At 39.8% G+C, this 11587-nt stretch overlaps 1 protein-coding gene across 1 annotated transcript in view; it reads left to right on the top strand.

The window, feature by feature from the left end:
• fbxl17 (F-box and leucine-rich repeat protein 17) overlaps window positions 1-11587 on the top strand; it is a 207662-nt gene that overhangs the window by 69757 nt on the left and 126318 nt on the right. The window contains exon 8 of the mRNA XM_068311194.1: window positions 7320-7450. Coding sequence (XP_068167295.1) covers window positions 7320-7450 — 131 coding nt within the window. The remainder of the gene's footprint in view (window positions 1-7319; window positions 7451-11587) is intronic.

Raw genomic sequence — 11587 nt, 5'->3', positions numbered from 1 at the left:
TGTCTGTAATTCTATAGGATGTAAGTGCGTTTTGTGTTTGTGTCTGTGTTTCTCTGTATGTTCTAGGAAAAGGATTTGTGTGTTAATCACAGGCCTTAGAAGAAAAAAGTCTAGCCATCGCTTGAAAAATTTCTGTTATCTGTGTATGTCACTTTCTACGTTCAGTTTCTTTGTCTATTTGGGCCTCTGTATGTATTGCTCTTCTTTCATTTGTCTTTCCCTCTAATTTTCCCTCTCTCCCCTTTTCTCTCACACAAACACATCGTTCCAACATCTCTCCATCTTCCTGTCAAGCAGTGCTCTTTTCTTCTGGTAGTAATTAAGTTCACGGTCAGGTCCATCAGAGCGAGTGTTGGAGAGCAGCTCTCAGTGCCAAAGAACCTTCATTCCTTAAGCCTTAGATGTCCTCCTGATGGCTTCTCTTTGCTTGTCATGCCTGGCCACAATGCCCCTCCTCATATATCAGCCTATCACTACCTAAAGACACCATGGGCCTCAAAATTCCCTTGTTTAGGTGTGTGAAAGTTCCCACCCCACGAACAGAAAAGAGACCAGAGACATAACAAATGGAGAGACTGTTGAAGAATGTGTCAGACATGAAAAGAGGTATATTTGGAGACTGTAATCATCTTTCTGATGTGCTGATTTTGGATGTTTCTGTTTTTAATTTTTGGACCATGTAGATTAAGTCTGCTGTACCGCTCCAGTGGCTTTGTTGTTCTTCTCTGGGAAAAAAAAAAAGTTTTGATAAATGCTCTCTAAATTTGACAGAATTGGACCGTGGGCAATACCTCGTTCCCTCTGTGTGTTTATGAGCAAATAAAACAGTCTGTTTTATGACAGGAAAGCTATTTAATTCCATAACCAGAATCATATGTTATATTCATCCCGCTGAGTTAGCAGAGCAGAATATACTTGCAACGTTTGGCTTGTAACCTATGCAACAAGGGGAAAAAAAAGAATAGATAAAACATTATTTGTTTATTTATTGGGTAATTTTTTTTCATATTACCAGGAAGACAGACTGGAAAAGAAAGGTTTAAGTGTGTGAAACGCAAAGGTCTTCACCCACTGTCACCTTCACACTCTCCACACCCTCCCCATGGGGATGAGTGGTGTCTGACTTTGCTTTAGTCTGGCCCCTTATCTGTGCCCCTGACTGGAGCACAGAAAATACATAATCACAGTGCCCTGTGTCAAACTGATAACCCCCAACACCAACCAAAGAAGTAAGTGTGTCTGTGTATGTGTGTCTGTGTATGTTCATGTCAATGTGCGTCTTTTCCTGTGTACAGTTGTGTATGTGTGTGCTGCTGTGGTCTTTCACATGTGTGTTGAGTCTCAGGGCTGCTAAAAAGGATAAAGGGGAAATGAAGGCGTAATGGTGATTTGGAGGAAGAAAGGTAATGGGGTTGTGGGGGTCGCCAATTGAGTCAAAACTGTAACAACAATTTTCTTCACCGCTGTATGGAGGAGATTGGGGGATTTATGAATATAATGAGCAGAGAAGAGCCTAAGGATGATGTGTGTCTCTTGGAAGAGTAATTGAAGAATAATTCATTTGGCTCTCAGACTTTTAACCCAGTGACAGACAGAGATAGACAGGTTTTTGACCTCTGGAGGCAGGGGATATCATGTCTCATTATTTGGCCAACTAGTCACTGTCACCCGGCGCTGTCATACCGGCTTGTACTTGTGTACGTATGTGCCTATGTGGTCATTTGGCTTAGTGCGCCTAAGAGAAACCAGTGCTCTCTATCTCCTCAAGCCTTTCCTCACCACTGAGTTTGTTATCTACACCCGCACATGCAGGATTAGCGGGTGAAAGGAAGAAAGAGAGAGGAAAAGGGGGTAGGAGAGGGAAAATATGATGATAGACAGAAGATGGGCACAAGACAGATAAAGAGAGAGGTTAAACACACACACTTACACACACAAACCCACTGTGGGATCAGCTCACTGGTTTATGACTGATGCAGACAAAGTGTTTACGATTCCAGACCCGTTGCTCTTTCAGTTTTTTTTTTATTTTTCGTCATTTTTGAAATATTCATACCACTCTGTCTGTAAAGGCCTCTCTGTGTCTGTGTTTTTTCATGTGTGTGTGTTTTTCTGAGCATGCATCTAGAGGGGGTGGGGTTACTGAGTAGAGCTTTCTCCCCATCTGACTGAACTGTTCGAGATGATCCAATGTGAGGATACAAACCCAGAGCATGTATGCATGAGCGCATCCATGGATTCAAATCATGAAACATTTGCTTTTTGTGTCACCTTTGTTTCCACCTCATCCTGTCTCACACTCTGTCCCACAAACATGCAACAGCAAAATGTGTCAGGGCCACAATTCTTAGTCTACAACACCCTGTCCCTACCGCTTCTGGCCCAAACTTTTAAACATTATTTTTAGAGTGACTTCTACCTTATTGTTAAGAGCTTGTTGCTTGCTTATGCACATCTTTGCTGATGTAAGAAGTTGTCCACTATTTTTTACTCAAAAGCTACTTTTCTACATTTTCATAGGCCATAACTTCTTGAGTGCGGCTTAAAATGCATTTCTCACAGTCAGACTTTTTCCTGACATAACTCACATACTAAATTATGAAATGGTTATGAACTTAAATGCAGCAATGAAAAAGCGGCTCATATTTTCCAAATATTCCATGTTCATTATTGATGACTAAAACAATGCTTGCTCTGTCCGTGCTTTTTAAACGTCACTTTGCTCCTTGTCAGCTTGGGACACTGAGGTTGACAGACAGCAGCCACCCTGAACTCATGCTGATGTCTGCCAGCATTTGAACCATGACTTCATATCCACTATATGGACTCCACCAAGCCTGAACTTCCTGCTTGGCATCACAGTGCTTGTGGGATTGTGTAAATAAATTAAGAAATAGGGCACACATAGCTATAGCTCTGTAGCCTGTAGTCACACACACACACACACACACACACACACACACACACACACACACACACACACACACACACACACACACACACACACACACACACACACACACACACACACACACACACACAGGGGGGGGGGGACGACGACGACTGTGCCAGACTATTACACAGGCTAATGTAATAAAATGTCAGATCAACATTTAGAAATATTTAGCACCAGCATATGTCTTTGAAACATCCAGTTATTTTTTTCTTTCATTTGAGATACCATTTGTCTTTTGACACCTTGTTTCATCTTTTACTTTTCCCATTTTAGACAAGCTTCTAACTGAAGTGTGAGCCAAGCTGCTTGCAGCTCACAGATCTCCTGTGGTCATGTGGACTGAATTAACAGCATGTCTGATACACATATACAAAAAGTAACACCCATTTCTTAAGTATGTTTGGCTTGTCAGGCTATGTTGTGATTATCTCTGAGGAAAGAATCAATGTTAGCACATAAACTGACATTCACACACTTTGTGATTCTGTTAACATGATTTGAGCATCTTCTGCTTTGTGGTTATTTTAGACAGAACTGCAACTTTCAGGTGAAATAGAAATGTGATTTGAAATTTCAATATACATTTACAGGGCAGATGAAATGTTTTCTTTTGTGAACACTGATTTCAGGAGATAAAATAGAAGAATACTTATTTTATTGGAATTGTTTTTTATATTAATTTTTTTTTTGAGTGATACAAGAAACATTCAGGCCATTTACTCAAGAAAAGTATAACAGTTCAATAATAATACTACAGTATAACTTGTGCATTCCCAATATTACTTTATTAATTGTACCAAAACACAAGACATATGAGATGGACTGAAAATATTAAAATTAGAGAAGTTTTAATTTATTTAAATACCAGATAATCATTTCTGGTGCTAAACCATGCTCTAAGATCTTAGTCTGTCTTACAAGAGGATTTTGGTTTGTATTTTAAATCTCAATCTACTAATGAAATATATGTTGGGTAAACAAAATAAATCTTTTCCTCTGACGTGTCATGAAGTCAAGGTAGAAATGAGTAGAAAGTGGAAGTCTCACACTTAAAAGTGTATTTTGGAACTGCTGCCGAGTTGATGTCCACAGATTCTTTATATCTTTCTCTCTGTGCCTAAGAACACGAGTCCACATAGTCATTAGAATATTCATGTAATCAGTGTGTGATTTCAGTGCCATGAATGTGTGTTCACAGGGAGGGGGACAACCCGCTGGCCTCAGAGCAGCTGGGTTCTGCAGGTTTTAGTGTTTTTATGAACAGAGTGAATAATTATCCAGGTGTAACTGCCAAGTCATGAGATGACACAAACTCTGCCTGGTTACATATTTCAACCAACAGGAAGTAAAAATTCTGCGCTGTTTACTAAATCCTCTTCATTCTGTTGCTTTATTTCAATCTCACTTGCACTCCTCACTCTGCTTCACTTCTTTCTCTGTTGTACTCTCACTTTTTCCAGCTCTGCTTTGTGAATCACTCACTTTTTCTTTCCCCATCTCAAGATTTCCTGCTCTCCCTCCTCCTCCTCCTCATTTTTCACTCTATCATTTTTCTTTCTTTTTCTGCCCATTTATTCTTGAGTTGGAGAAAAACATGAGCAGAAAATAAGCTGCTGTTTGAGTGGAAATGATTAAATAAGATTGGAAGCATTAAAGCATTTCACCCGCGAGTTGAATAAATGATAATCCGTCAACTATGGAAAACAAACACAGTCTCTGTGGCTGCTTCCTTCTGGAGGTGTGTCTAATTACTGAGGTGTTGTTCTTTGTGCGACTTGTCATTTCAAGGATTTGAGATATTTTTCTTTTGGCAGATGTCTGCTAAACTATTGAATTTATTTTCCTGCTGTGGCTTCCATAGATGGACTAGAAAGTCATAGTTTGAGCCATGCCTCTGCCTCCTCATGCAGACTTCTGCTAAAAATTTCTTGAACCTAGCTACACTGTCAGCCAATGAAAACTCACACCAGTTTGGCCCAATTTCTTATTGGTTAGCCACATCATTGACACACTTACTATTGGCTGCAATAGAAAATCTATTTAGCACATGTGCCGTTTTGAAGATTTAGATAACACACATTAATTTTTATGTTGGGCTTGTGAAATTCACCCCAGCCTTAATAACTAAAAATACTAGATGCTGTATGTGTGTTTACTGTGTATCTGTGTGAGTATGTGTGTGTGCGTGCATGTGTGTGTTTGGACATTCTTTTGACAGTGTGAGAGGAAGTATTTTCCTCTGAATATTAACGGTAGTGGTCAACTAGCCTCCCTCCAAGTCAGCATGGATTTGTAATTTTCCTATCTTTGGACACACATGCAAACGCTGATCAGTCAAAGTCTGCATGAATAATTTAGCGTTCAATTCATAACTGCCTACAGGAGCACCGGACAGTTTGTGTGTACATGCGTGTGTTATGCACGTCTGAGCGTTCGCGCGTATGAATGCACACTAATAACAAGCCCCAGTTAAGGGATGTTCGCTTTCATTTGACACAGTTTATCCTGTTCGTTTAGTTGTTCCTTAAAATCACTGCTGTATTATTGGCTTGTCTTCGCTCATGTAAGCTGTTTGATGTTAATTTCATCTGTACTAAATTGATCTTAACAGCATAGGTGAAAACATGCCACATACAAAAAGTAGTTCATGTTTATTTCATGCCTAAGCTGACCTTTTATCACACGAGACCTTTTACCTGTAGGAATGACAAAACAGCTACCGGCTCTGTAAAAGCAGAGACAAATGTAGCAACTAGACAGGGTTAAGGGATTTAAAAGCTTTTTTATAACCTTCAGAGCAAAGTAGCATCACATACTCACTGTGAAAATCTGCAGTGTCAATATTTTTTTGTTCTCAGTAAGGGGACGGGAAGGAGCATTTACATGTGTGCTTTCCTCAACCAGCAAGCCTTGTCTCTATCCATTCCTCAATGTGTCTTCATGCTGTTTGGTGTTTGTTGTGCCTATGGAGCAAATAGCGCACAGTGATCTTAACATCAACTGTAAGCTTGTTTTCTCTTTAGCCTTGGCATGGCATTTACCTCCCTGCCTCCCTTGGAGCTGGCTATAATATCATGCCACTATTATCTTTCACTCCTGCTGTGTGTGAGCGGGAATCCGTGCCTTATATAGTTTTGAGTATCACAGAAAGTACATCTGTGCAGTGACTTGAAAAGCCTTTGGTAGTATTCACCCTACAGGAATGCTCGATGAACACGGTGTTAGAGTGTGTTTCTCAAAATGTGTCAGGAAATCGAGACCGGAGACTCAATCTAAACCCCTTCTTATAAGGCACTGTGACTGGAAAGAAAGATTATTGAAAATCGGAGTGATGAAAGAGAGCACCATGGTGAATACTCTCATTGGCCCATAACCCCTCACATTAGACATGTAGGTGAGCTAAACAGTGACAGTTGGCAATTTTTTCTAATGTTTTTCCCTTGTTAGGTTTTATTCTGCATTGTTTTTTTCAGTACCTTTGTCAGTTTAAAGATTTACTCATTGTCCATATTTCTATGAGGATATGTCAAACGTAACTTGCAATTCAGTGAGTGTGTGTATGCCACACTTCACATAAATTCATTAGGTATCTCTCTTCTTATAGCTTCCTTTTTCCAGTGCTTGTAGTATGAAATCAGGTCCTGGTTCCTCCATGAGATAACGGGTGCCTAATTGGTTCAAGTCAAACTGAAATTAAACAGCAATTTTTCATATCAACACTCCATTCTGCTTTGAGAGAAGTAGCACTAAATGCGTATTTGTATATTTTTACATCCCGCTTCAAAGCAGTGATGTATTGTAATTGTCAGTGTTTGTGTGTTCATCCGTTCGTCTGTTCGTCCGTTAGTATGTCCACCAAATATCTTCGCAACCGTTGCAGATAGAAAGATGAAACGTAAAGCATATTACTCGGGATGAAAAGGGATGAAAATGAGATGATGACCTTGACCTTGAGAAAACTAGGTCAAGGTCAAATTTAAACTTTTGTACACTCAGGAACTGGATAAGATAGAAAGACGAGGGAGAAGGCCAGTGTGAGTAAGACCATAGATCAAAGCCAGTGGTTTGATCAATGACAGTAGGTCAGAGCACTAGCTTTGATCTTTGACCTATGCAAATAGGTCAGGGTAACATTTTGAATTCACGGGTGTCACAGTCTGTGACTGCCTTGGTTCTAGTTTATTTATTGATTTCATGGTGGCAAACAATTTAAAAAGAAGCATTGACATCATGGTTTTTATTTCGGAAACAGATGACTAAATGTTTGACCTGACAGTAAAACATTGTTATTACTATAACTAGCTATTTATGTGAACTTGAATTGATTTGACATCATAATGTGTTTGTTTGTTACCTCTCGTAGTTACGAAACCTGAATGTCCTGGACCTTCGGCATATCTCAGAACTCAACAACGAGACAGTGATGGAGGTTGTGAGGAAATGCCGCAATCTCAGTTCCCTCAACCTTTGCCTAAACTGGAGCATAAACGACAGGTATGTCAAGTCAAGCATGTGAAACCAATCCCTACACATAGTGGATTTTCTGGCCCATGATGCAACATTAATTGGATCAAAGAACAAAAACTACTGAAGACATGATCATTCCTTGCTGTCAATAAGGTGTATTATAATAAATCATACTTGACTGAAAAGGTATTCCATTGTATTTTGTTGCTGGCCCATTTGATTAGTGATTTTTAAATGACAGAGAGCTACTTTTTCCTTTTTTAATTTGCATTTAAAGTTGCACATATGCATTGTGTCAATCTTTAAATATGTAATATAAACACATATACATGCAACACTAAAACAAACAAAGGACGCAGACACTGGAAGCTGGCAAGGTGCACAGAAGAATTAGAAAGATTAATTTCAACACAACAAGAAGTGTATTTATTTGTTTCTGTCTTCTTCTCCATTATTCTTTCCAAAATGAGGTAGAACATGTGCAGTATATGACGGCAAGAGTAAACCATCTTCTCTTTTATTTATTATCTTTTGTTTTATTCATACATTTCTATTTAATCTATTGATTTACAGCTAAGGCTGTGGCTTCTGTGCTGACTGTACTCCCACTTTGGCTTAGGAGGGTGAATATAATATTGAATTTACCATGGTGCATACCAACTGTGTGTGTGTGTGTGTGTGTGTGTGTGTGTGTGTGTGTGTGTGTGTGTGTGTGTGTGTGTGTGTGTGTGTGTGTGTGTGTGTGTGTGTGTGTCCGTGCATGTGTGAAATCATTCTTGCATTATTGAGTTAACAGCAGACATGTGGTGGGGAAGCTATGGTAATGCTTGCCCACCTCCTTTCAATCAAAAAACATGGGGTTTGGTGAAATCCTCACAGGAGCACATGCTGTTATCAACTTCTTCCCTCCATCACACACACACGTACGCATGCACGCACGCACGCACGCACGCACGCACGCACGCACACACACACACACAGCCTCGATTGATTCAAAGCTGCATTGATTCCATCTTACTGCCATTGTTCAGTGGTTGAAGGCGTGAGTGTGTGTCTGTGTGTGTGTATGTGTGTATGCGTGTGTGTCTGGATTTTCTGGATCACCTGCGGGAATATTTCGGTATATTAAATGAGAGTATGTGTTGGCAGCCTGTCTGCGGGGGAGAGGAACCTTGCGTGTGTGTGTGTGTGTGTGTGTGTGTGTGTGTGTGTGTGTGTGTGTGTGTGTGTGTGTGTGTGTGTGTGTGTGTGTGTGTGTGTGTGTGTGTGTGTGTGTGTGTGTGTGGTATCTCATGTTAGCTGTGGTGTTAGCTCATCATAGAAGCAGAGGCAGTATGAATCGGAAGGACACGTTGGACAAATGTTGGCTTCAGACAAGAGGCAGGGTACACCCAGGACGCTTAGCCAGCACATTATGGGGCATGTTCAGATATCCCACTTACTAATTTAGCCTCCAGGCGGAGTCTATATGTTGTACAACTGTTGTAGCACATATGTAAACATACCTAATGACAGCCTAGACAGTTTGCTGTCTAAAATCATGTCATACAAATTGTCAATTAATTACATGCAATATTAAGCGAGGACACTGTCAATGACTCATCTGAGGATTCATAATTCATGAATGAGTGCAGCACTGTTTTAAAATAGGCTGTCTCTGCATCAGAGAACTTGGCTTAAAACAGTGTGCCCTTCAGATTGCAGATTTTGTTTTTGACTCAGTGTTTTTTTCTTTTGCACATGTTGCTCTGACCAACTTTGCTTGTCACACAAACCATTTTTGCAGAGTAGATACAGTTTCAATCTCTCACCCTATCTCTTTCCCACCATACTCCTTGTCACTTTCTCACCCAGATGTGCTCCCTAATTTGACACTGATCGATTAACGAGAGTCAGTAGTTGATGGCATCGGGGTCATTTGGTGAGGAACCTTAAAAGTACAGTGATACCTCTACTTACGAATGTCTCTACTTACGAAATTTCTCAGCAGGAAAATATTACCTCAACTTACGAAAGAAATTTCGAGTTACATAATGTACAAAAACACAGTATCGGCTGATACTCGAATCTCCTACAGGTTCCTGAACGCAACATTCTCACAGCTGCTCTGCCATTGGCTATTACCTATTACGTATCTTCCTGGCATCCCATTGGCTGTGTGGAGCTAGATTGGTGCTTATGCAGGGTCCTAGTCATTCGGCACTCGACCCATGAGGTGTTCTGATAACTTTTTTTGAGTAGGTATTCGCTATGGAACCCAAGAAAGTGACGGAGAAAAGAGGAAAAGAAAAGACGAAGAAAATAGTTTTTTTGTCCATACAAATCAAGAAATCATAGAAAAGCATGAGAAAGGGATGCGTTTGGTTGATCTTGCCAAAGAATATGGCAGTAATGCATCTACAATCGCCTCGTTATTAAAACAAAAGGAAGTTTAAGGAGTTTAAGGCATCGCATGGGTTGTTGGAGAAGTTCAAAAGGACGACTGGAATTCACTCTATTGTTTGTCATCATGAGATAGGAGTGCATGAACCAAAGAGGGCAAAAAACAATGGGGACAGCTGTTAAAAGGTAAATGACCGTCATTATTATTCTTTACTCTATTCTTTGTTTTTTACCTTATGCACAACTCTCATTTATTGTGTAATAATCTAATCATAACATGTATTTGTTACATGTTTTGATGCATTTTTATGCTTTATAAAAGCATGGAACGGATTAGGGCATTTGCATGGAAAATGTGTCTCTACTTACGTAATTTTCTACTTACGTAATTTCTTCCGGAACCAATAAATTTCGTAAGTAGAGGTACCACTGTATAGAGTTCAGTACCTAAACATGGCTTGTTTTCAGATTGACGATCAAAATAAGTTAACCCTCTCTTGCATTTGCTCTCTGAATGCACAGCGGTGTTAGCTTTTATGTGTGTCTTTTAAAGTGATGACAGTGTGCTGTGAACAGGTAAACAGGCAGAGGAAATGACCCCTTATTTCGAGGATCAATTTGTTGCCCGACAAGGGGCCTTTGGCGATAGAGCTCTGCAGGAGGTAAGGCATTTCAAGCCCTTCTTCTCTTTTTCTCTTTCTTCTTGTCTCCCATCCCTAAAAGAAAAAAGGAACGACACAGTGTGCTTTGGCTCACTGCAGCCTCCTCAGTAATAGCCGACAAACAGTGCCTCATTGTAAGAAAGCAAGAAATGACGGCCAAATATGGACTTCCGATCGTCACAGTCTGGCGAACAGATTGTAATAGCAGGACGCCAATTTTTTGGTCACTTTAATTTCTTGGGGAGAGACGATGTGATGTGCTGCAGGTGGGCAGTGTCGGGCCTGTTATTTCCGTGTATCCTCCTTCCAGCGATGATAGGAGACCAAAGTGGGATTGTGTTTTTCAAATGTCACAGCGTTTGAAAATGGGGAACGAGTCATGATCAAAGTGGAACGACAGAGCAAATGGCAGTGCTCACTTTTTAGAAACAAGTTGAGAACACAGTGTCAAAGTTAAACGGTTTTCTTTCATATTTGTGGTGATTGTTGTCTGTTTTTCCTTTATTTCAGCTAGCGAGAAACTGGAGCATTTGTGTTGTGTATGAAGTATATTTGTGGTTTTGTGACTATGTCTGTTTTTTCACATTATGTGAGAGTGTGTCGTGTAATACATATATAATGTGTGTAGTCAATAATTTTGTAAAATCCTATTTTACTTTTACTGACAAATAGAATAATGGATTGTTGTTAATGTTTCTTGCTGTTTTGTGTGGATGTCGTAATGCTTGTCCCCATTTGATCATTGCCAGAAGACCATGCTAATTAGGATGTGTCTAGTTATTGCTCATTAAAATACACATAATTTTTGCAAAGCGTTTGACATAGTAGATCATAACATTTTAATCGACCACCTCATATTATAGGTCTAGTGAGATGCTTAGCTCTTGATCTGCAAATTGGTCCAGCCAAGTCACAATCTGATTGTCCTGATTATTACTGGATGGGATTCAGGAAATTCACAAATGACACAAAGCTCATGAAATTAACATTGATTATGTTACTTGCAACTATCCCCAAGTAGCATAAATGGCAATTGCGTATATGCTAACTAGGCCATTTATATGTACTACCCTTTTTGGGTGGGAGTAGCTTAATCTGAGAACATATTTTTTTCAGATGG

The sequence above is a fragment of the Antennarius striatus genome, chromosome 3 (genome assembly GCF_040054535.1).
Source record: "Antennarius striatus isolate MH-2024 chromosome 3, ASM4005453v1, whole genome shotgun sequence".
Taxonomy (NCBI): Eukaryota; Metazoa; Chordata; class Actinopteri; order Lophiiformes; family Antennariidae; genus Antennarius; species Antennarius striatus.
This window is presented reverse-complemented; position numbering and strand designations above follow the sequence as displayed.